Source organism: Athene cunicularia (assembly GCF_003259725.1).
Source record: "Athene cunicularia isolate RWA chromosome 3 unlocalized genomic scaffold, athCun1 chr3_part1, whole genome shotgun sequence".
Classification (NCBI taxonomy): domain Eukaryota; kingdom Metazoa; phylum Chordata; class Aves; order Strigiformes; family Strigidae; genus Athene; species Athene cunicularia.
Window position 1 is genome coordinate 31,414,105 of NW_020799097.1, and position 26,776 is coordinate 31,440,880.

The following is a 26,776-nucleotide window of genomic DNA, read 5'->3' on the forward strand; positions in this document are numbered from 1 at the left end:
CTATGGCAAACTAGATTTTATAATAACAAGGACTGCCTTAGCATTTACTCCTTTAAGAGCTTTTAGTTGTTTAGTGGCAACAGTGGTTGTACAGCTGTTCCTCTAAGGAAGACCAGTTCCTTGCTATGTCATGGCAGTAGATTAAAGCTGCAGTCCAGCCCATGGAGTTCCTTTAAGAACATGGTTGTTAAGAAACTGTTGGTGTCCAGATAGAAGCAAATAGGTGAAATATGACAGCTTCAGAATTTTTCAGTGTAAAATCCATGATTCTCTGATAAACATAATAATTCTGTCATCATAGTCTACTATTTTTCTTCTCTTTAACAGGATGAACTTTGTTATAATGGCTTTAATATTTAATAGTATAATAGCTTTAATATTTAATATTTTTGTCTGTTTAGCATTTATCATACCTTTTTCTCAGTAAAGTAGGTTCTGATACTCATTTTGTTCTTCTGCTACAGATTAAAGAGCACCTTGCCAAGGGACAGAGGATGTTGGCTGGTGATGGCATGTCCCAAGTAACCAAGACACTATTGGATTTAACTCAGAGGAAAAACTTTTATGCAGGGGACCTTCTTATTTCTGTGGAAATTCTCAGAAATGTTACAGACACATTTAAAAGAGCAAGTTATATCCCTGCATCTGATGGGGTGCAGGTAAGAGAAACACTGTAAAGGTAATGTTTCAATTGATGGAGTTCATGTCAGTATACTGCATGTCACCTATTTTACCCACTGAGGAAACTAAATCTTCTGAATGATAGACACAAATATTGTTCACTTAAAACTAAGATACAAGTGTAAAATAGGATGTCAGCTACATTTAATGAGACAAATATCCAAATCAAGATAGCAATTGAAAAATCTAAAATCCTTTCTTTGTAAAATTGTCAGTATCTTTCACTTTCAAGGTTTGGTTTGATTGATAGGGATGTGTTGGTATTTCGCTGCACTAAGCAATTTGCTAGTGTTGTTTGTTCTAGTTCATTTCAGTTCAAAAATCTATCCACAGCATTTAGGTATGTAATTCTGGCATTGCTTCTTCAGTTCAAATAAATAGAGCTCATTAAAAGTGCACAGAAGTGATGGATAGTATGTTTGATAGGAGTCTTCCATTTCACATGTTAGATTAACTCTTCCTGTACAACATGCTAATTAAAATACTATCAGAGGTAAAACCACTATAATTATTTCTACATAATGGGCTGCACAACTCATTGTGTAATGTTCATTAAAATAAATATTTCACAGGGCTTCCAGATCAGGATATTGGATTCATCTATACCTGAGAATTTTAGACACTTTTCAAAGACTGTAGATGCACTGAAAAAGAATACTAAGAGGGTAGATATATAGATATAGATATAGATATAGATATAGATATAGATATAGATATAGATATAGATATAGATATAGATATAGATAAAAATTATGAAAAAGAGAATTTAATAATCATTCATAAATTCATAATAAGGTTATTAATGCAGGTCATGTGTACATATTTGTTTGTGTAAAGGTAAGCATAGATTATAAATACGCTTTGGAATATATGCATACAGATAAATGGAGGTATTTTGGAGAAGATAATTTTTTCCAGAGTTAAGTTTTTAAGATCTTGCTATTATATTTTCAGTTTTCTTGTCTTTCTATCCACAAAGAAAAATAAACTTCTATATAAAACCATTTCTTGTGTTGGCCTGTAGCCAGCTGGAAGTAATATCTTTTGAGCTGTGCTTTTCTAAAAGTATTCTGGCTGGACAATCAAGTATTCTGACTGGACAATCTTTTTTTTTTTTCTTTTTTTTTTTTTTTTTAATGTATAAGAGTCAATATATTTTCCTACTTTCAGTAAGTTTTCCTACTAAACAGGGTGTTATTTACTGAAAACAGGGTGTTATTTACTGAAAACATTCAACAGTGTGACAGCCCAATGTGACTTTTCATGGTTCACAGGCACAACAGAAATCTGTGGTAGAACCAGCCTTGAGAAACTGCTTAGCACAAGTGATTTTGTTCATGGGCTTAGTAGATCAGGTCATTTGCACTTTATATACATTAGAGAGAATTTGATTCTTTTCCCACTAATGACAGTGCCAAAAGTTCTGTTCCCTTCAGCAATGTAGAACTGTTACCAAATTATGTAATAGTATTCTGTCAGAATCTGGCAAAATGATTAGTACAATTTTAATAATTTTTGATTAATCAGTTTGAAGTGAAGAAATGAGAAAAGGCAAAAATTGGTAAACCGTATTGTGAATTAAATAATCCAGGAATTATCAAACAAAAGAACTACCCATATCTCAGGATTTGGATGTCCATATAACAAGAGCTCTTAAATCCTGCTGATAAAAAGGCACTGAAACTGAAAAAAAAGAAATTGACAAATTGCAAGCTAAGGCAAAATCTAAAAAACAGTGCATAGTGTTCAGAAAAGTATGTGAAATCAGAATGAAGCCTTTGTTTTGCATAGGGGATATACTAAGCAATGTTCCTGACATCTGATGATATAAAATTAAATCCTGACTCAGTAACATAATTTTAAATTTTACTGTCGACTTTGAGGAAATTAGGATTTTCCCATATGTAAACGTAGGTCATATGCTACCATACTCCGGAGGGTTGTATTTAATTTTTATTTCCACTATCGTGTATTTTCATACTTTCTAGTCATCAGCAAAGTAAGTGACAAAAAAGTTAAATTAACTTGCACAAAAATACCAAGATTACTCTTTCTGAGGAAGCTCTGTGTGTGTTCTAATGAATTCCATTCTATTCCTTGCACTAGATAAAGGGTATAATTTCTTAGATGTTGAGTTTTTGTTTTAAACAAATTCTCAGAAAAGCATGAGTGAGGTTTAAAATCCCTAAAAATAATTTATCATTTTGTATGATATCAGAAAAGTAGATTATTAATTATGGGTAACAGTATTTTTTGAAGGTCCATTAAAAAAATCCCACACCTCAACCTCCTTTAAAACTGAGAAAGGAAAAATGTGTGTCTATTTGCTTCTTATACATTCCATCTATCTGGATAGTTCCTCTAATGTCTGCAATCTCTGGCTTATATCCAGTGTTAATATTCATGAATAGTGCAAAAGATGTGATTCAGAGACTCCATAAAAAAAAGGAATTAACAGAAAAGTGAGATCAGATTTGAAAATTTCAGGCTAATTACTCAAAGTGAAGATGGCACTTCCTGATTTAATGTATAGAAAAAGCCACCATGTTTAGGCAGACAGATACCAAGAGCAAAGCAAAGCTTCTAAAATATGCATCTAGTTATTTATTATATGACTGGTTTTCTTTTTGCATATTTTAACCTTTTTTGAAAATTTAAAAATGAATTTTTATTTCAACAATATTTATGTATACATTACATATACAGTGTCAGGAAGAAAAATAACCATATATGAGGCAGTTAAACAATATGGAAGGTGTCCTGCATCAGTGACTGAAAATAGCAGTATCGTAGCAGAAATAGCAGAAACAAGAGTTATGCAATTATTCTATAAGCAACGTCTTTCTCTTAATATGGGAATTACTTTAAAATATATTATGTAAGTACACTTAGGCTATGAGGTGGCCACTGTGATATACTTGTGTAAGAAGGGTGCTACCTGGAAGATAATTAACATTTTAAATAAGCATAATGTACATAACATTTTGGGACACTTTCCGGAACTGGTCTATGAGTGCTTGAACTACCTTCTAAGGTCAGGATGGCAGGAAAGGAATTAACTTTCAGGACAGGATGACAAAGTGACTTGTACAATATCCTGTTCCAACAACCAATAAGAAACAAGGTTTCTCCCCAAAGAAGTTAGAGCAGCATAATACCATTTATATTAGCCGCAGGGACCATTGCTGTCAGTCAGGGGATTAACAGGATTGCCCAATGCTTTTTTACCCCACCTTCCCCCTCCCAGACACACACTCTCTATGCTGAAGTCCAAAAGTGGAGGTGACTTAAGGCTATCCATTAATTCCTCCTAGGGAGGAATTATTCTCTAGCTGTATAAAAGGATTTATGACAGCTTTATTCCTGCAGAGAGGGTCAAAGAACTTGGACTAAAACAGAGAACTGCAACCATTGTATTACAGAAGAAAAAGATTGAAAAGAAGGAAATTAAATTAGGAAAACATAATTGTTCATTCCCAACTATAACTGACAATATCCTGAGAAAAGCCTGGGTAAAAATAAAGGACTTCAAAGTCTGGCCCTGGCTGTCACAACATTTTCTATGGTGGCCAGTTCAGTAATACATAAGCCCTGCCATGAAAGGAAGGAGCTTGATTCTACAAGGAGGTCTGTCGTTTACTGCAGTAATACCGTGAGATCACATCCATAATGCTTCTTAAATTTATCCTTCATACCTGTCAATCATTTTACTAAAGGGCAATGTTGTTTCTTGCAGCATTAATGCAATGAACAAGAGAATAGTCAAAGCAGGTGAAAGGCTTTTTAACCCCTGTTTCTCTGTCACATTTTTGGAGTGCATCTCATATCTATTCATTACTGAAGCAGCAAAGCCATTTAATTGTCTCTGTGTTTAATTCACAAAGCACTGGTATTCCTGACTGAAAAATCTTCATACATCTCAGTCTTCACTGCTACCACAGATATGACATCAACCAGAGGTAGAAATATAGAAAAAAAAAGATCATAAGAAACAAGATATTCTTGTCACTAGGTTCATATACCCTACTTATGGTTTTTTGGCAAGTACAAAGTACATATTAAATCAATTATTAGTCATCTTTTGTTTGTGCTTGAGTCTAGAATTATTTATAAACTTTTTCACATATATGTCTATTAATTATTGATCATTTTAATGCTTTCATGTAACTAAAATAAACATAAGATTAATTGAACACATAACATTATTAGCAAAACCATGGCATTTCCCATCTACAAGAAACAGGTAGACCTGCGTGATTTTCAGGCAATATAGGCTACGCCAGATAGATCTCATTACACAGGCATGGACACTTTTGCAGTTAATGTTTAGACTGTTTCTGCAGGGGAATCAGTGGCCGCAACGTAGTGCAAAACTAGCTTTGAATCAGCTTCTTAGTATGATAAATAATCACACACTGAGCTCCGTGCTGCTGCAGATAGACTACTGCTGGCACCCTAACATGTTGAAATTAGCTAAAATTTCTGTCCGCTGCATCTCCACAGTACTACACTGGAAGAGCACAGAACTATCATGCTTTTAAAAGTGTTTTCCTGAGGCAAAATCCCCCTAAAGCCGACCCTACCTAGTAGAACTCTTTGCCAAAATCATAATGTCCTGGAGTAGATGTGACTATAGTGCCATGCAACTGCTTTGACCAGTATGGTTTATTTTATTAGGGGGACCAATAAAGCTATACATTTTTCCTAGCTGAAATTGCATTTATGCAATTATGATTTCCCAACCTGGTTAAACTGGCATATCCTAAATTATGGTGAATACTAAATTACTCTTTTAAGTAAATACTTTTAAGTATTTTGCATGAAAGGTATTCTTGGTATATAAGCTATATGTAGCTACATTTTACTCATCTTCAGCTTAACTGGAAATTTCCTTTCTGTATCATTGCAAATTGGATCAAACAATTAGAACATTTTTCTTTCATGTCCTGTCTTTATCCCTCATCATCCCACCCCAGTGCATACTTGTCATTTTCACAGGAATTTACTGAGACATTTCCTTTCTTTTCATGAAGGTTTGTGTTACTGAAGCTGAAGGTATTCTGTTACTGACTTCAGTGAGAGAAGAAGTGTGCCCTCATTAATGTACATGATTATTTTGCCCAAGTTCACCAAAGTGTCAGTCACAGCTATGTTAAATTTTCCAAATTAAATAAATTTTTATTCATGTAGGTTTTATGGTTAGCATAATTATCTTCCTAATGATGAGGCAAAGATGGATCATCTCACTTGCCAAGTAGTTACAGTAAGGACTGTATTAAATTGGTAAAAATATTTTTATGTAAAAGTAATTTTCATGTAAAAAAATTGTTTTCACAAGTTTTATTTGATTTTGTATCCTACAATGTTTTACTTATATGGTTGTGAGACACCTAAAATTTCCACAATATTTTGACATGAATGTCTTTTCAAGCACAACCATATTATCCATAGTACACTAAGGTTGGAAGTTATTTCTGATTTCTGATATTCACTATGCAGTCAAATGCTTTGTGCTTTTATTAAACAGTATGTTAAAGTTACTTCTTGCTTAAACCTTATTTAAGCCCTATTTATGCCCCCAAAATGGCTAAAAGTAAGTGCAGGTGAGGGAACGACTGTTAATCTGAGTTCCAATACGGTCCTGTGGTTGGTATTCCACTAAAAGTTTTTTCAGAGGTTGTGAGGATCTTAATTGCACTCCTCAGCTAAGGTCAGTGGAAACTACATGTATCTTTTATGAAGGAACAGATAAATTATAATTGACAAGCTGTAGACAAAATTGACATTCTCCACAAAAAGTGATACAGAACTGAGACGAACAGACTGCACAGATTCCTAGCTTAGGTGAAGTTGGGAATACAAACTGATAGAGAGAGCAGACAAAATTAGGAAAAAATCTTTGGAAACACTTTGAAGAAAGCTATTTTTTTAAATGCTTGATTTAATGCATGATTAAAAAAAAAAAAATGCTAAATATTTTTTCCTTATGGTTAAATGAATAGGAGAATCAGATAAAGAAATAAACAATTTAGCGTCAAATAAATAGAAATTAATTATTCCTTTTCTGTTGAAAATATTAAAAGAACAAAATCAAATGTAACTTCTAAAAGGTAAGATGAACCTGGTTTCACCCTGCATTTGTCAATAAAATACCACAGTATGCCCTATTCATGGTCATTAAGGATCATTTTCATGTTTTGAATAGAAACTAGTGACCCTGAGCCTAGTGTTTTCATAGTATACTTCGTTTATTTGAAAATATGTAGTTGTCTAGTTTCTGGAATGAGAGCAATTTGAAAATAGAACACCATCACATTTAGAAGTTTAGGAAGTATAAAACAGTTTATATTTTATACAAAGCAGTAGTATGGAACCTGAGTATATGGCCAAAAATGAACAATTAACCATAAAATATATGTACTCTTTTATCAGTCTAATATATTATTTTGTTGTGTCATCTCTTCCACTGACAGAAAATAGGCTGCAGAATTCCATCTGTAATAGAGAAAACTTTCTTAGCATCAACTTAAGGATATGACTGTTTCTGTCATTGAAAGTAATTCTACTTTGACTTCTATTTAATTGATTTTTCAGAACTTCTTTCAAATCATTAGTAACCTCTTAGATGAAGAAAATAAAGAGAAATGGGAAGATGCACAACAGGTAAGATTTGCATTTTGTAACTCATCAATTTAAAAAATCAGAAACTGTATTTTGACATTCACTGCATCAGATTCTACACATTATTTCAGTAAGTCATGATAAAGTAGAATATATGGTTTCAAAAATCAGGTTAATCATACACCCTGCTGTAGATGAAAGGAAATCCTAAGTGAGACAATATTTTGGAAATAACTGATCCTTTTCAAAAAGGAGTAATTCCAGAACCCATTGGCTAATTCCTTAGATTAAAGTTATATAAGAATATAAAGTGCTTCTCTTCATGAACAGATTTCCATTGCATTCCATGGTATTACTCATTATGTCTTTCTTTTTCGTGTTGTATGAAATACATATGAAAGCTGAAAAATGCTACTAAAGGCTAGCTGCAGTGATGTTTTTATTAAACAGAACACATCAGAACTCACCTAAAGAACTCATACAACACCACCAAAGAACTTACAGAAATCCAAGCAGTAGACTTTTTTTTAAAAGGTTGTATTTATAATAACAATTCTGATCCTTAAGACTGATGAATTTCAGGACTAAGTTAGATATTGTGATAGTACTTTACAAAATAGTAAAGTCTAACGAAAATCATTAATTTATAACAGGAGAGTTTAAAATCCAAATGAAACAATTTTTTTACTAGCATATATGCATTTTCTACTTGCCTATTCCAAGAGCATTTTGGGACAATGTTAATATTTACATTCTACCACAGAACTACCAAATTTGTTCCAAATACGAGTAACAGTGGCAATGGGGATGAACAGATAATTATGTACAGAGAAAAAATTAGGGAGGTAGTCAAAAGCAGTAAAACATTTCTATATGAAGAATGATTAAAGCAAGCAAATATTTCAGTATGGAAAAAAGTCAACTGCGCTTATGTGCAATAGAAGCTTTTAAAGTAAGGAGTGGATTGGAGAATGTGATGCAGGAATAACTAATCTATTCACTGGTATTTCTTGTAAAATTAATAAAGGGCATAAAATAGTGGCAGGTTCAGAATGAATACTAGGAGATACTTTTTCTACAGAAAGTCAGGTTGCAGAACTTCACTGTCACTGAAAGTACATGATTAAAAAAGGTAAACAGACAATGAAAAAAAAGTCCATATAGGACTGGTTATGGAGAGATCCTGGTTTTGCTTAAGGAAGTTTTTGGTAAAAAAAAAAAAAAAAAAGTGCTAAAAGATGGGGAAGATTTCCAAATGAAGTATTGCTATGTGCATGCCCCCTTATACTCTTCCTTAGAAATCTATTTGCCACTGTCAAAGGCAAGAAAGTACCTTACATAGATCTTTGGTCTGCTCTTGTAGGTCATTGCCACTGTGTTACATAGATACTTGAAATGTACTCACTTTTAATGTGATTCTCAGTAAATTATGAGATTTTTGAAGATCTTTGAAGCTATTTAACTTCAATTTTCTATGCTCATCTATGACTAAAAAAGGGAAGATCAGGACTTTTTGCTACCAATTCAAACCTTGCAGTGGTCATATGACGCTGCAGCTGACCCATTGTAATTTAGCCACCAATTGTATTTTTCCTTTGTTGTTTTTCTTTTTCTCTGTGTAAGAACCAGCTACAAAAATAGACTAAGTATGTGATTTTCTTTAGTGGTGATGGATGGAAGCAGCAAAAACACATGTATGTGGGCAGTTTCTATAAACAGCACTAGGGTTAAAGAACCAATATTAAGCAACTATTTTAGCCTCACTAATGAATAGACAGAATACCACTCCTTATGTTATCAGTCTTGTCATCTTCTACCTCCCCTCTGACTGCCTGTCCATACCATGTCCACCACCTGTCCCGCGAAGATCAGGGGATGTTACCTGAGAGGAAATGGTGAGAACATGGAGATAGAAGAGGGAACAACAAATTACCAAATGATCAGTGCTGCTGGTAGAAGAAGTAGTGTTGAAAAAGGGTGATGAGACAGCTTATTTCTGCCTTTCTGTAGCGCTTTCTCTCTGCCTGGTAATTAATTTTCTTGTGGACCTGAATACATTACTGGTAGGCAGGCAGTAACCCAACCAAGCACCAAGATGAGCTGAATGCAGGAGCAGCGGGACCATAGTTACCTGGTTACAAAGCTGGAGAATTCACTAAACCTTAGGCTCCTGAGCTATGTCACCCTAAATAACTATACCTCTGGTCTTGTCACTGTTCTTGGGCATTTACACAAGCAATCTTAAAGCAACTATTGAAACAAATAGCTCTTTGTACTGGCTAGTAAGGGTGAGCTGAACTCCTAAGTACACCTAAATTATTTTTTTTTTTCTTCAGTGTTGAAAGCAAAGAGTTTTTCTATACAGAATATTATTTTCTATCCTAATTTGGATAAAACACTGAAACATTATGGTTAAATAGAATTTGATTTCAAAACAGAAACAGTATTATTTGAAATTACTATGTTTTGTGCAAAGACTTTTTTAGGTCAAAATCAAGATAGGAATTGAACTTGAAAAGAATGTGCATAAGTCATTATGTGCTGTGAATGCAATCTAGTGCAAACACTATTGACTCATTAAAAAAGAGTAAAGGTAATTCTGTTTCCAATTCAGCCACTCAGCTGACTTTTTTTTGGTTATGAAACATGACAAACTAAGGGGCAGTCCAACCAACTCTTTTTGCCAGCTTGCATGGTTTTCTTGAACTCCACAGCTACTGTTAGCCTAGCTCTCTTAGCCTGTTTTCTGGATTCTTTGCTGGAAAGAAAATCTTACTCACTGTCAGCAAACTGCTGACTTTCTATCAAGTATACAGCTGCAATGCCTCAGCACATCCTTTTTTCTAGATTAAATGCCAGCAGTTGATGCCATTAATTACAGGTTATATAGCATTCAGATGAGCAGCACTCACTTTAACACTTGCTTTTGTTAAATAGTACAATGCATAAATTTATATTGGTGTTTCAAAACACAGGAGCTATTCTGCATATTTTTCATCACCATCTGTTGGCATCCTATTGATTAACCAGTACTTCAGATACATAAAAATGAAGAGTACCTCTATAACACTGACTGTTCAACAGTTTCTGTTGAAGTTCTTACTATAAAATTTTACATGCAAAAACTAGGGTGAAAAAACCTTTTCACTGAAATTTATCCATAGTACACAATCTGGGAGTATGTGTGCTCTGAATGAGATGGATGCAAAAAACATACTTACTACATCAGTAACTTACAATTAGAAAATTGGAAGTTAAGTCTCCTTCACGTGAAGCAGCATTTGCAACCTATTAGGATCATAACTGTAACAACAATTTATTCACAGAAATTGTATTGCTGCTCTAACTTTTATAAAAAGATCAATGTAGAAAACAAAGCATATTGTGCAATTCTCTATCCTGAATAGAGCAGCTATGGATATATACAGATAAAGCAAATGAAGGTGGAGTGCAGCATGCTGGAATTTATTGTCTCTATAGGCATTTTTTAGTGTCTGTAGTCCCAGTAATGGAAAGAATGAGTTGAATGTTGCTCATAAAGTGAAATTTGGAGATCTCACTGATATGAAGAAAAATCATCATGAACAAGTCATTTTCTATTTGCTTTTTCTATTGCAAAAGACTGTATTGCTGAAAATTGTCCTGTTCATATCAGGCCATAACAACAAAAAAATATTTTTCATGTATGTGATATGAGCAGAATTGTTAAGGTTATTAATAACTGGTTTGACCCTCAATGCAGTTTTGATGATGCATCATTATTGTTAAATATAAAAAATTTTAATGTTTTTGTGATCATAGTAGCTTACAACTTTGCAAATAGATTACATTTCTTGGAAATGTGTTAGTCCGTACCAATTTGAAAGTCATATTGAGACACTGCATTAGCAATGCAAAGGTGACTGCAATTTATCTTAGTTTACTGTGCCCCATTCTGGGGTCCCCAGTATAAGACATGGATGCAATGCAATGATCCCAGCAAAGAACCATGAAGATATATGTAGGGGACCAGAACATCTGATAAGCAAGGAGAAGCTCAAAGAGCTGACACTATTTTTGCTTGGAAAAGAGAAAGCTCAGTGAGGATCCAGTCAATGTTAAAAATTCCTGAGGAGAGAGTAATGAAGACTGAGCCACTCTTCTCAGTGGTGTCTGGTGATGGAACAAGAAGCAATGGCAAAAATTAAAATACAGAAATTTCCACTGAAATGTAAGAAAAAACTTTTCACTGTGAGAGTGATTGAATGCTAGAACATGTTGCACAGATAGGATCTGGGTTCTCCATCCTGGAAAGTGTACAAAATCCAGCTGGATATAGAGGTGAGAAACCTGCTAGAGCTGATAATGGTCTGAGTAGAGAGTTGAACTAGATGATCTCCACAGGTCCCTTCTGACCTCGGATGTTCTATGATTCTACTTCTCCACATCAGCAATGAAAATAGTGTTACAGTAACAATTCATATTGCTTAAATATTGATTAAAGCAACAAAGGTTTATCATGCTGGAGAAGCCATGTTAAGATTTGCATTCAGCTGTTTGTGTCAATAGTTCTGAAGTTATTGAAGATATCTTCTAGAGGAAGGGAAAATATTTTAATTAGAATTATTCTGGAATATGAAATGCTTTAACCATTAATGAAAGTAGTGGCCAGTAAATATTTTTTTATAAGTGCAGTGACTTAGAGTGAACATTCCACAGTTCTAGCACAAAGCGGTTTTCACACAGCTTTATGGGAAGCAGTGTCTGTTCACATGAGGATCTAATGACAAAATGGTTGTTCTACTGTGACAAAAAATGTTTGGTGTTGAAACATGGGAAGAGCAGGTTGACTGTTAAATCTTACATTTCATTTGATTGCATTTAGTTTTTATTTGAATTTGCTGCTGTAAAGTTTTTGATATTACAGTTAACAGCATGTCGAACCTTCCTTTGTTAGATCTATCCAGGCTCAGTGGAGTTAATGCAGGTGATTGAAGATTTTATACACATTGTTGGAATGGGAATGATGGACTTTCAGAATTCATACCTAATGACTGGAAATGTAGGTAAGAAATAGGAATTTCTTCTATCAAATATATGACCTATTGAAATTGCAAGTATGTACTATAGAGTGGCTGCTTCTATCACAATCCAGATTGGGCTGCTTCTCCTCCTCCAGACTACTTCTGTTGCTTGGTAATCTCCCCGCTGGTTTAAGACACTTGGTGTGCCTTACACATTGGACTTCACAATCATAACTCAAGATTTAAATGCAAAGTTTCAGACTCTAAATAAAATTCAGAAAATACTCATCAGAATACTATGAATTCTAGGTATATGTTAGAGCATTTCCAGGATATATAGTGTTTCAAATTCTAATTTAGAAAATCATGCTAATTAAGGTAATAATGATATTCTTAATAGCTTGAGAAATGAGAAATTTTGTTGACATGATCTATTCTATTCTCCCAAAGAACAGACTTTGCACATACATTTTGTCATGGTGTGATAATAATGATCATAAACAGATAAGCAATAATCTAAAAAAAATCTATTAGTTGGCAAAATTAATTTAAGCCTACAGTTTCTTAAATATTTTTTTTTCTGTGTATGACAGATTCAAAATATTATTCAGTTTTATTTTTTGAACTTTGTTTTCAGCAACGGAGAGTGCCAGGCAATGTAGACAAATACCAAATATGAAGATTCTTAGCAACTGAATTTCACTTATTAGTAGCCCTAAATGCTTTTGCAACATCATAGCATTTTATTTAAAATTCTACAACAAAAAAATATTTGTTTGAAAAGCCCTTTTCTAAGCATTTTGTCTTTGCTTAGTATATTCCTTCCTCAATTATCTTTGTATAGGTGCACTTCTGTAATACCAGGAAAGTATAAGATAGTTTTATGCCAGGAAAGTAGGAGGTAGTTTTATGTCATGAACAAATTCAAAATTTTTGTTTGTCTGATAGCTAAACTTCTGGTGTCAATAAATTCTTTCAGATTTTCAGTTATCATCTTCCTGCATCTATATGTCAGTCAGTTCTTCAGCAATTCAGTAGAATTACTTAGAAAATGTAGTCATTTAGAAATTAGTTGTCAGAATAAAGCAAGGAAATTGTTAGAATGTTACACTTGTGGTGCAATAGTAAATATTTATTATTCTTATTCGGTTCATATCTAGATTGACAGAACTGTAAACACTAGCCCCTGTAAGGCACAGTCTTGTATTGGAGACATGTCAAAAAACTCACCAGAAAGAACTCTGGCAGTCTTAAAATATTTAAAACATTTCAGTAGGCAGTATGAGGAACTTTAGCTTTTAACCAGTGATTTATTATTTCTGTTGTTTACTGTTTGCACTGTAGTACCACTTACAGCTCCTTCCAGTTGTCAGTCCTTCATTATGCTAGACCCTGTACGAATTTATAAAGAAAAGAAAGTTTCTTGAAATGCTTGTTCCATGGCCTTTTTATGACAAAATAAAAGAATGAGAATTGAAGATCACAGCCCGTGCTGCTTGGCATGTTGTACTGCATTCTGATCCGTTTGCCCTCTGAAAAATGTGAAAAAAACAGTAGAAAATATTTTCAGAAGATGCATTTAAATAATCTATTTCTCTACATATTCATGGCTTCAAGTGGGAAACAGCAACAACTTTCCAATTGAATCAGAAACTGTGCTGTGCACTGGCTAGTCTAGATAGCTGCATAATCTTAACAGTCTTTCTTTTGATTATCTTTCTCTTCCCACATGTTAAGATATATTTAGGCACTCAAGAGTGGGTCTGTTCTTAACTATATAACCATCAAAGGAATAGAAAGAAACTGAGGAAAGTAAAATTAATTTATACATTTATTCTGACTACCTAGCTCTGCGCCTTGACATATTGTGTGAGTTTATTGTCTCTGCTCAGTCAGTAATCAAAAAAGGTCACTGCTATGCAACTCATTGACCAGAATACTTGAGCTCAGGTGACATGGTGAGATGGGGACTGAAGGTTGTTATCAGCAAGGAGTAATTTCTTATTTTCACAAAGAAAGTAGGAATGTATCTAGAGTAATTCAGTTTTAGTGTAGTTATCCTCAAGGGATTGGCATAACTGTGTCTGATTGGCTACGTATTTGGAACGTAGGGAACATTTATGTTGATCTCAACTGAGAGGAATGAACTATGAAGTTGTCTTCTCTTAGCATTGATTCTGCTGTATCAACATGAGTTTAAAAATCTGTGAGATCTTGTTTATAATTTGTAATAACATTCTTGTCATTTAAGTCAGCAAAGACATTTCCATGCAAGAAGCAGATATTTGCAGAAAGGAGGCCCAATATGCATCTTTAAACAGGACTATTCAATAGTTATTCCGTAGTTATTTACCATAAAATATTCCCTCAGCACCTTCAGATATGTATTTTCATTTTAGAATCACTCTACATTTCAGATATATGAGAAAAAGTATTCAGTACTAAGGATGAACTGCTGCTTCTTGTCAGAAAAAAAAAAAAAATCCAAATCTGTAGCAAATGTCACAGTATTGCACTGTCTTCTTTGTTTCTGCTAATTTCAGTTTACAGGTTCATTTATAATTGAATGGCACTGTAGTGGTCCATATACAATTTGAACATCTAATTCTGTTTGACAGATATGCTAATCTCCTGAGATCCTCCACAGGTGGAATTTTATTTCCTTTTTCTTTCAAGTCACAGAAACAAGTAACTGTGGCTTAAAAAATTGCTACGCAACAGCCATGCTCAATGTCTGTCCATTGTGGATCCTCAGCTCATGGCACATGGGAAGTAATGAAAGTTACCTCAACTATATGATAGCCTACAACAAGCTACATTTTTATACATTTGGAGGTAGCTAAGAAGGTCCATGAGGAAAGTTGCTATGCCACTGTTAAACTTTTTAGTGTACTGGCTTGTAACTCCGATTTTTTGTTGCTTCTGAACAAAGCATCAGAAACTGGTTTCAAATTAAGATAAACCAATATCTGCTCTTTGGGGTTTATTTAGGCAGCTCAGTCAAATCAAATGCATTTCCATTAAAGCAAAGTCCATCTTCTCTTAGCTGTTGTCTCAAGGATAGAGAATATGCTATGAAAAATTTAACAAATGTAAAAGCAACAATTTGCTTTGATCGTGCATGGGTGGAATGGTATTTGTTTTGTGTGCTTTCAGTTCTATATTATTTTCCTTTAAGAAATTATTAAGTGAAATAAAATCCTCTGATAGGAGGTGGAAGTCTCCTTCCTCATCCTGCTCTTTCTCCTTTCTCCTCCACCTCCTCCTCCTCAGGACCAGCTGAGCAAGCACAGGAAAAGGATAGTGTGAAAAAACACCTTTTGCTACACACTCAGTCCCTGAATTAGCTGAAAGTGCAGGCCCACCTGCAAGGATACAACATGCAGTGGGAGAAAAACTTTTAAACCATATTGCCATTCTGTGTTAACTACTTGCTTTCAGCTTTCTCTGTTTTAAAAGGTGAGCTCCTAATTTCAGATCAAAGAATTAATCTTGGCTTTTAACAGCCTTTTGAATGTTTTTGGAGAGCTGAAGTCCAAACAAGATCCACCTCAGGGCTTTGGCTGATTTGGGGTCCCTATGCAGTAAACCACTAAGAGTTCTGAAGAAATGTACTAAAAGGTGGCTGAACTGCTATCAAGAAATATTCATCCTTTAATTTTTAAAAAATTGCTAGACTGAAAAATTGGAGTGCCACAAACATAACTGTCTTAAAGGTATAGGTGTAATGTGGAACTGGAAAAAGGGAGCAGTATCAGTAGACAGATATTTCTATGGCAGATTAGGATTCTTTTGTAAAGGAAATTTTTCTCTCTGTCGTCAAATAAATTTCCTTACGATCAGCAGCCAAAAAAATGTTGAAGAAGACTCTCTTGTCAAAAATCAAGCTTAAGCTCTTAGAAGATATTAATGAGAATACCAAATAATCTTGAAGTGCAGTGTGTTTTAATGGATGTTATTTGGAACTGACAGAAAATAAACAGAATTTTCAGCATGAAAAAAACACTTTTTGTTAATGTTAATTTTATGAATGCTGATGTTTGAGTGATCAGTAATGTTCTAAAATATGCAGATATCACAAAGTTATTTAGACTAGTGAAAGACAGGAAAAAACTTAAGATCTCCAGGGGGTATAGCAAAATGAAAAGAATGGGATATCCACTGGCAGATTAAATTCAGTGTTGACAGAGCATGTCAGAGGGAGTAGTTCAAACCATACATAATGTCGAAACCTAAAAGAATTCAGTAAAATCCCATGGTCACTTCTGAGCAAAGCTTAGAGAAAAGAACATCATTAGTGTGCAAAACCAGAAGTCTGTAGAAAATACAGATTTTTAAAAAAATTTCAGTAGCCATCACTTGCAGTGCTCTTTTCAATTGAGATTATATGTTTGGGATTCATTTTACTAACTTTAAGCATCACAAAATTTGCCAAAGTTTCCCTAAATTTTCTTCCTTTATAGTCAAGGGAAACTACTCCTCAGGAGAGCAATTCATACCATCTCAGACATCTAAAGTAAGGGCAAGGGTTGCCTTCTTGCAGTTCTTCCACTGGCTACAAAGAAAGCCTAGTGACTAGCTTAGGTTTGAATGATTCATGTCATCTAAAGCAAAGAGGAGTGCTACTTAGTGAGTAAATAAAACTTGCAAACACAGAGGTTCAGTGCTGCATGACAAAAAAAAAACCAAAAAAAACCCAACCAGATTGTGAACTGAAATCATTAGAACAGATATTTGAGAACAGATTGTTAAAAGGGACTAGATGTACGCAACTGGAAAGTGAATAAAAGAGAAACTAGGCTGACATCACTGTTTAATCTTTCTCACAGGAAAAACAAAGATTCTTAACTAAACTATACATTAACACATTTAATTATGAAGGAGCATGAGGCCAAGGTTTTAAGAGGTATAAAAACAAAGAGACATCTACGTGGTGAATGCAGCTAGCTATGATATTATATGAAAAAAATGAAGAGGTGTAAGCTGTGCTTTCATGCATAAATCAGCTTCTAACAGTCTGTTATCTCTCTGCTTAAAAATGGCTACTGTGACACTGGTACTCTGATGAGTAATCTGATCCAGTATAGTAACATATAATTTTTCATTTAAGACTTCATCCTTAGCTGCTTAGATAAGCTTTATAAATGTTGGCAGAGAACAAAGTCTGATTTCTGCCTTCACAGACAGTCTAGGATGCTACAGGGGAGAAAATTATTTTAAAACAGTGTCCATTTTTTTGTGTCTTTGTTGTTCCCCCTTCAATCTTCCATTCCATGTTCATATCCGTGAAATTTATACCAAAAGGTTAAATAACCTTTTAGGCTTATGGAGTGTATCTTAAAATTTTCCAGTCCTAGCTAGAGATATGTAGAAATGTTAGTAACCAAAGGAGCTTTCAGAAGATGTACCTACTCTAGTTATAAGACACAAGTGATGGTACAACTTGCTAAGCTTTGGGAATCCTAGAAAATGAGCAAGCCAGATTTCTGTCTGTTACTGTGGGTTCATTAAGCTTTTCCCAAGGTAAGATTTTTCGGTCTTGTAAATTGTAGCTCCTGTTCATACTCTCTAGAAACCTCTCCACATTATATGGTTTGTTTACTTGTCCTAATGGTATCTGCCTGGTCTGCTTATCTTTTTGTATTAGTGTTAGTGATGTGTATCTTAAATGCAGCACTTGAGATCCTCTGACTCATATATCATAAATATTGTACTGGCCTAAAATATACCAAGAGACTGAATTGTTTTTAATGTTTGAAAGGGTCTTTTTTCAAATATATTAAAGAAGACAGAAAAAAAAAAAAACCCACATCACTGATATTAACTTGTCCAAAGTTGTAAAGAAAATGTCTAAAATTCAGTCAGGAAACAACTATTTCAATAATTACATACATATATACTCAGAATTAATTTGTAATTAAATTACTACTTGTTCTGAGGCTATGTAGTGCTAAAACACAGTATTGTGAAGTTTAAAGTGGATATTTTAGTAGTTAATAAAAATTGAGATGGTAAAATTTCAACATTTTCTCCCAATAGAAAGAAAATTGGACCTGTCAGACAAATGAAAATGCAAATTCCATAGAATGGCCAGAAACATCCATTAAGATCTCTCTCCTGTTTCTGCCAAGTTATTCCAGAATAACTCATGTTTTCACAAAGCAAAATTTAAGGGTACAGCCTTTAAGGACCCACTGTGTGGATTGCACTTCTTATTTTTAAGGTGAACAGGAATCATTCCTTGTAGTGTGTCATAATTAATGTATAAATACCTCTGTCGTGAATAATCCAGATATGTTTGGTTGTGTCAAAAAATTTTCACAAGGTAAAAATAAAATGAAACTTGCATGGTCTTGCCATGAAATACATTCCTAATACATCTAAAAACAGAAGTGCCCTTTAATTCATGTAGCGTTTATATATTCAGATTTCTATCTATTTTTTGAATAACTAGTAAAATACACAGCAAAGTAAGCTATGTTTATCTAACAATCTTTTCTTATATTTTATTATGTAATTTTGCTATATAGACTTTTGCCAGTTTCCATTCTCTAATATCCCATTTCTTCTCAATCAGTCTAAAAGAGTCAGTGACCATCATCTTCCTGTTTCAGGCTAGGGTCTGGCTTTTATGACTGTGTCTATAAACATAATTTAAACATAAATTAAACATAAATCAAGCATAAATTAAAAAGGACCCAATGCAGGCTTGAGAACTGTCCCGCAGTTGTTCGTACTGTTTAATTCCTGGCACCTGCCCAAACAATGTCAAGGCATGGTTCAGTGGATAGTCCAGATGAAAAGCCAGTCCTGCTAGGCATAACTAATGCTTTCTTCTTTGCACTGTGGTGCATAGTTGGTCACATTCTGTTCTTGGATAGTGAGCACAGTGGTCAGAGCAATTACAAGTTCTGCCTTCTTCGCCCTGTTATTTTCATTCATGACATTGACTCCTAGTGCTAATCCTCTGTTTCACACTCAGATGTAGCCCACCAGTCTTTCCTGCCCCAACTGTTGGTTGAGCAGATGCTCTTCTATGTGAAAGCGAGCATCTGTCACATTTCTTTATTCCCTCCTCAAAAAATCCTTCAACTTCTAAGATTCATACACAGCCAGTGTCACTCTACTGTTTTCCTATTCTTCATTTGCTCAAACCATATATAACAATCTTCTGGTTGGTAAAGGCTACCAGAAGAGACAATTTTCAGAAAAAAGAATAGGAAATCTACAGAGAAAGATCAATTGGAATATTTTTATACCCTTATATACTTCTGTTCCATATATATTCATATCATTTCCTTTGCAGCAGCCTCAGCAATTCCTTGATCAGATCAATATGATGGCTTTCAGAAGACTCAATCTTTCTACACTGATTAAAGGGGAAAAACTTCATGCACACTTTGAAGGTCTAACTCATCACAGCATTGCACTTAATGCCTGAAGTAAATGATCCAGAGCTCATATTTCTTTCTCCGTATCAGATAAGCTTATTAAATGATTCACGTTCCCTGAAAACTTAGCTGTGAACAGTGCATAAAAGACTAGATTTCTTTTTCTCTCTTTTCTAAAACTGCATACTCAGCGATCCTGAGGAAATACAGCTCTCAGTTACTTAAGATTAAAAATTACTATCAAGGGAATGTCTATATGAATCTTTATCAAACAATCTCCACAAATGTGAATAAAAATTTAACTCTATTAATATATTCATAGTAGTAATCATAATTCAATAGTTAGTTTTATGTATACAATTTATTAATTATCAGCTAAATAAATTAGCCATTCAGTATTTTTAAATGGGTGGTGTAGGAAACTGGAATAATCTAAGGTGTTTCCCTTTGCTACCTTATATTAAGTAATATTAAGTAAGATACAGTGGAGTAGAAGGTTCTAAGAAAATGGAAACTGTAAAACATGTAGACATCCAGGCTTCAGTCTAATTTAAAAAAAAAAAAAAAAAAAAGCCTCCAACTGAAACAGAAAGCAGTGTCAGCAGCCATTTGTGGAATTAACTTTTTACATCATTTGTAAATGATGTAACTTAGATTCTCGTATCATTCCTAAATTTCTACTTCTGTAAACTCTTTTCTGTTTATAGGCCCCTTTTTTACATGAACAATTAAAAACTGGTGTTTTCCAGAGGAATCATCTGGTTTATGACAGGCCATTTTTTAACAGGTGCACTTTGTTGCCCTGAGAAATCAAATATCTGAGTTAATTTGCTCCTTTGCCTCAGACAACTGCATCTTTAGCTGACTCCCAACAATTTGCATATAGAATGAGGTTAAAGGGGATAGAAATTAAGAGTCTATGGTGGTAGCTTTGATTTAATGGAGTAAATACACACCCAAGAGAGTATTATAATTTAATATTAAGGTAGTGCCAAGAGGCAACAATCATATTTAGTGAAGTATAGTGACAAGATATTCCAGACAATACAGTCTTCCCTTTAAGCAGGGGAGGCACCAGAGTGTCACAGTCCAATAAAAAGATGCAGTTCTCCACAGACTGATGACTCATTCTGGAATTTTGCGTCCCTGTGAGGCAGTCACCACATGAGCGCCCAGCCATCGTCTGGTGGTACATCAGCTAGATGTGGTCAGCTAGAAATGATGTGGCTAAGTGCAGCAGTGTAGATAGCAAAGTTTACCCTCATTTTTAACGAATTCTGCGGGGGGTTGTTACTTACTCAATAGTGAAAATGAAAGAGGGAAAATTAAATCAAATTAAAGGAAAAGCCTACAAAATATAAATTAGTTAAAATAGTAGTAAAACCAAGGAATCATACTTTCAGCTGGTAAAAGCTCACAAAAGTCAGTGGATTTCCTATCCAGAGTCATTGATTTCCTATCAGAGACTCCGGAGTCAACAGACAATATTGCTTACAAAGACTTAGCTATTAAATCTGCTTGTTATTTGCAGTGTGTCAGAGATAGGTCTATTACCCAAAAATGAGCTCCATTTTGAATGTGCAGGTAGCATAGTTTATACCAAGCTAAGGATGTGACCTACCAGCTACCAAAGTTTGTTTTTATTTTGGATTTCTGAACCCATAACTTCACTCATTTCATGAGTTTTGTTTTGTGTTCTCTTGACTTCAGCTGAGTTTTAGGACCTTATTTGCTTTTCTGGCTCAAGGCTGAGATAGAGGATCTTTGATAATGTTTGTAATATAAATCATTCTACTCTGGTTGAATGTAGCTTTTTCAATTGGAAAATTTCAGGAAGAACTCTGTAAAATACTATTTTCCTTTTTTTTTTTTTTTTCCTTAGTCTTCTTTACAGTAGGAAGAAGAACCTTTTCTCAGTAAAAAAATGTGATACAGCTCTGTGGCCTGCTGTGTTCAAATGTTAATAGATGCAAGGAGCACAAACGCTTAAATTGCCCTGCAGCGGTGCCAGATAGTTTGATATTGTTGTGGTTGTTTTTCTGTTTTAACAAACACTGCCCACATACATGGAGACATGTAATCAGCCATAGGCAGCATTCCTCTGTAAATCTTTTAAAAATACAGTTTTGGAAATAGTCTTATAAAAAAGACATTTGATCTCATTACAGGAATTACTTTTCATACAATCTATGGTTCAAAGCTTATGCTGTTCTTTAATGACTTACTTTGTGGAACTTTTTGCTATACTTATAAGGTCTTCCACTTTTAGTGCCAATTACTTTATAATTAGCAGTGTTATATGCCATTTTTTGTTAAACATTGCTATTAAAATATTATGGCTTGATACTATTTTCTGTTAGTCTGTAGTCAAGTATTTTGAAAGGAGATAGATTTCAAGTACATCTATGGGGAAATAGTAGATGAGTATAGTAACTTGTTCAGAAAATCTCTGGGCCTGTTGTAGAGAAGCATAGCTAGAATGTGAGCTGATTTCAAAGGCAGATCTTGGAAACTCATTCATATGTGTATAAATTGTGCCCTTTGGTGAAACATATTTCCTCCCTATATTGGCACCAAAATTTCATCTCCAGTAAAGCAAATGAATGAAAAGAGACTGGCCTGCCCAAGGGGAAGCTGTGGGACAATAATCAGGATGATTGGATCTTCAGGGACTGGCAGTCACAGAGGCTGCTGCATCTGCACATGCAAGAATTCTCCCATTTCTGAGGGAAACATCAAAAATACAGCAAGCTTATCCCCTCCTTTCTCTTTTTTATCTCAGGAGGGTACAATATGTTCATAAAGATTAAAGAGAACGTCTTGTTTTGCCATTAGGTATCTTAGATTGTTCATTGCAGAAGCATAGAATGAATGTTTTTAATGCTCATTTAGCTTTGAAAATTGCATCACTATCTAGGCAATGAAAAATAATGGTTTCTATTCACAGTCAACAATGCACAAAGAAAAGTTAATTTTTGCAAAATTACTGTCATTTAACTTTCCCAAATTGAATTTATACCTGTTTCTTGGATGAATAGTTCCACTACTGGAAAACATGGCTGACGATTTTATACTACATCATCTATTTTACATTTCTGGTGGTACTTAGAAATAATTTTCAGAAGTTAAAATTATAGATATCCAAACCTCTCCTAAACTGAAGTGATAGAGACTGCACATCAATAGTGTAAGACTTTCAAATATGGCACTAGTTCATTTATTTAGAAATGGTATTCAACAGCAAAGCTCAGAGAAGTTTGAAGTGTTTATACTGTTTATCATTTGACAAGATATTAGAGGGAGTTTGCTGAATATATGTGTTTGTTCTTTGAATATACTTGAAACATGCATTTAGGAATTTTCTTTTAAAGCTTGGAAATTAAGGAAGCAAGTAACAGTAAGAATTTGGCCAGTATTCCTTCTTGTAGGCATTTATTAGAATATTTTCTTTTGTTCATAATTTTGTTAGTCTTTAAATTATCTAACAGCATATTTGTTCATGAGCTTTTAAATGTATGGTTTGAGGGAGTCTCTGTCAAGTGAGTCACATGCACACTTTTTATGGATTTTTTTCCTATGAATATAATTTCTATTGATAGCTCCATGTGCTGCATCCAAATTTTTGCCTGTCACTCAGCATTCTCTCTGCTCACATTAATCTGCACTGTCACCAGTTTCAGCAATGTTTAAGGTCTCTCCTAGCTGTAACTGTGCATGAAATGGGATTGTTCAACCTGTAATTTTATTTTTTTTTAAATTTCTTTTAGATTTAGTGCTTCATTGGAATAAAGCCAAACTTTCCATTAAAAGAGCTTAAATGAATTTATGTTACCTCCAGCTGTGGTGGACAGTTATCACAGGCTGTCTGACAAGCTAAGAATTGCTAAATTGCCCAACTATTATTTTGCTTCTTCACAGCATTTGAAACTCTTGGTGATACAAAACATTGGGACTCAGTGTTTATATTGCCATCTTAATCTTTCATGTTGAAGTAGTTTCATTTAGTAGAAGTATCTAAATGGGTAGGATTTTTTTCATTCAGATCAAGCCTATAGTATATTGGAGTTTGGACTAAGGGAGAAAATGATTCTGTAGTTGGTGGCTAGGGTTTTCTCAGGAATATAAGAAAAGCAAGGTCAAGTTACTGTTCAAGTGAGGTTTCTTTGTTCTCAGTTTAATAATTTGGGCCCAGGCTGAATTTAATCTGTGACAGAAAGAACTACAAATGAAGGAAGACATAATATAAAAATTCCATAAACATAACCTAAATATTGGGTCATTATTAAAAAAACCCAAGAAATTACTTATTTAAACATACTTGCAGATTTAGTTTAAGGACTTCTGTCCCCCTCTTTTCCTATCTTATATATAATTTCCAATCTTATATACCTCTGTTGAATAATAAAATTTGCTTATTCCTATTAAGGTGATTAAATCAGCTGTTTCACTTAACTGATTATATTGCTTATATCTTATATTAGTTATGCTAAATTCTCATCAGTTTCATTTTTAATGTTTATGTGAATGTTGGTGTAACATTTAGGAAAAAAAATCTTCTATGTCAAATTAATTTCTTTCTCCAAGCAATGCAACCAGTATGTTGTCTCAGCACATGCACTGAAAGTCTCATTTGCTGAATGACATTGAGCACCTTTTGAAAATGCTTCATTACCATTCAGATGTCCCTTTGCAAAAATCATAGTGTAACTCTAGAACTCAAATGTTTAAATGATCAAGATTTAATTATTAGTCACAGTTCATATGAAGGTAGTTCCAGATTATGCTGTCCACATCTGTACTTCTGCAGAAAAGTTACTGCTTTGAAATATTATCAAATAGCTGAGCATCCTTACACTGACCCTTAACTTTGTTCCTCTTTTGTTCAGTTTAGAAATTTTTTTATGAATGTTTGCCACCAGAGTGTAGTTAGTTTGGTTTCCAATAAAACACCATTTAGATGTTTTGGGATTAGGGACAGAAAACCCATTTAGTATATCAAAAGTATTCTATAAAAGCAGTACCACTGTAAAAACTACACAGAACAGAGAGGGGGAAATAACCAAAGGGAAAAAAGCAATTTTATTTCCAGCATCCTGTAAAGTACTGTTTGTTGGGTAACCATGCTATAATCAGGAAATGATGGGGGAAAAGGATAATATAAAAGGGTACTTTTTGATTGTCCAGTTCTCCAGGGAATGATTTTTACTAGGAAAGCCACCTTGACTGTGGTTTGTAATTTTTAAGTGTCAAATACTATTGGAAGGAAAGAAGTATTTTTTTCTCTGGCTATCTCCTATATCTGACTGTGGCAATAATGACAGTGGTGATAATGACAGTTATCCCAAATATGGCATAGCAGTAATAGCAAAACTGGACCCAGGTGTAGAATACTTGATGCTGAATGATTTTGCAAGACTGAAAACATAGATTATTTTCAAAGAGAATTTTCAGCTTTCAATAAATTAGTAGCTTCTCTGGCATGTAAATTCACTCTGTGTTAGTGTTTTTGATTAAAGGAAATTACCTGAAGAAATTGTGTTGTGTTGTTGGGTCCCAAATACAGTTCCATAGGAAAAAAAAAAAAAAAAAAAAAAATTCCATCTCTGCTTCTTATTCCCATACTTCACATTCATAATATTCCATTTAAAAAGGATTCTCCGTGATGTTTTATGAAATAACATGCACAAACAGTCTGGAGTAAACTCTTCCTTTCCACTTTATATCATCATTATAATTGTGTTTTCTGGAGTATTGTAGAATTGAATTTTAACTTTATAGAGCTTCTAGGCACTGTCCAGGAAATAAGAGATAGTTAGCCAAAGCCTTATAGTTTCAGTTTGGGGGACTCCTATTCTGAATAAATACATTTCATAAACACACTGCAATGAACAGCACAAGAAATTAAACAAACAGCAATAGCAAGAAACCCAAAATTTGTACTGGAATAACTGTAACAGAAAATAGGTTGCATATAGGATGTAGTGCCAAAGAGATAGCAGTCATATCAGGTGTGTATGTTAGTAAGGCAAATGTTGCAGAGCCAGGCATGGTGATGGCTCCTTTTGATGGCATCTGTCATGCCTCAGGTAAACCAGAGGTGTTTGCTTATTCATGGTAGTTTCTACAGATTAACTGTCCAAAATGGTAGTTTTCTACTGCATGTAAAAGCAAAACTGAAGGCATTGTAAGGGTGTCTGAAAAGATGGTCTGAATCCCAATAGACTTTTTAAGAATTAGAAACCTATCTGCTGCAGTTATAATGCTATATTTATCTTGAGTTAAGTATTTTGACCAGCTTTGCACTGAACTCAGGAATAATGTGCTTCCATTTTATGTACTCAGTCACAGGCAAGGGTTAATCCAGTATTCCTAAAATGCAGTGTAAGATCACTGTGCATTATATACAAAATTCAGATGATTTTTTAAAACCCTGAGAAGGCAACACAAGCAACCTTAATTAGGCTTCCCTATATTTCTCTGTCAACTACACTCAAAATTAACGAACATGTAAGGCACCTGAATTCAGACAAGGGAGACAGCAGTGGTATAACATTTGACTTAGTTGTCTAGCTGAGTGTTGATTTTCTTTCCTTTCTTAGCTGCTTGGATCTTTTTGATGCTTCCTCCCACAACTTTGATACACATGAAAAGCCTCTTGTTTGGGGGGAGTGGGAGGGAAGAAGCAGGGGATGATGGAGATGGAATGACCAGAATTGGATAACAAGAGCTGAGCACGAGGTCCACATGCGATAGTGATTCATGTGATTGCATTAAAACAGCTCATAATAACGAAACTTTGTCATTCTTTATAGGCCCAATTTTCTAGTTAGATGTTTTTTAAAGCATCTCCTTATTGTGCAGTTGTTTTATTGAAATGACCATAATAACTTTGAGATATTTCTCCTGAGTTATTAAAGTTAATTTAGAATTCAACAGTGTGAACAAGTAAGTCAAACACAGCCCAATTAATATAACTTACTACTTATATTGGATAGTGTCTATATATCCCACTGAGGTACTAAGTTTTTGTTGTGCCATGCATGATGTAAACAATCTAAATAAAGCATGTGTGCATTATCC

General features: G+C 34.2%; 1 protein-coding gene across 1 annotated transcript in view; it reads left to right on the forward strand.

Moving 5' to 3' along the window:
• Positions 1-26,776, forward strand: part of ADGRB3 (adhesion G protein-coupled receptor B3) — a 477,442-nt gene that overhangs the window by 232,868 nt on the left and 217,798 nt on the right. The window contains exons 10-12 of the mRNA XM_026844073.1: positions 465-659; positions 7,276-7,344; positions 12,239-12,347. Coding sequence (XP_026699874.1) covers positions 465-659; positions 7,276-7,344; positions 12,239-12,347 — 373 coding nt within the window. The remainder of the gene's footprint in view (positions 1-464; positions 660-7,275; positions 7,345-12,238; positions 12,348-26,776) is intronic.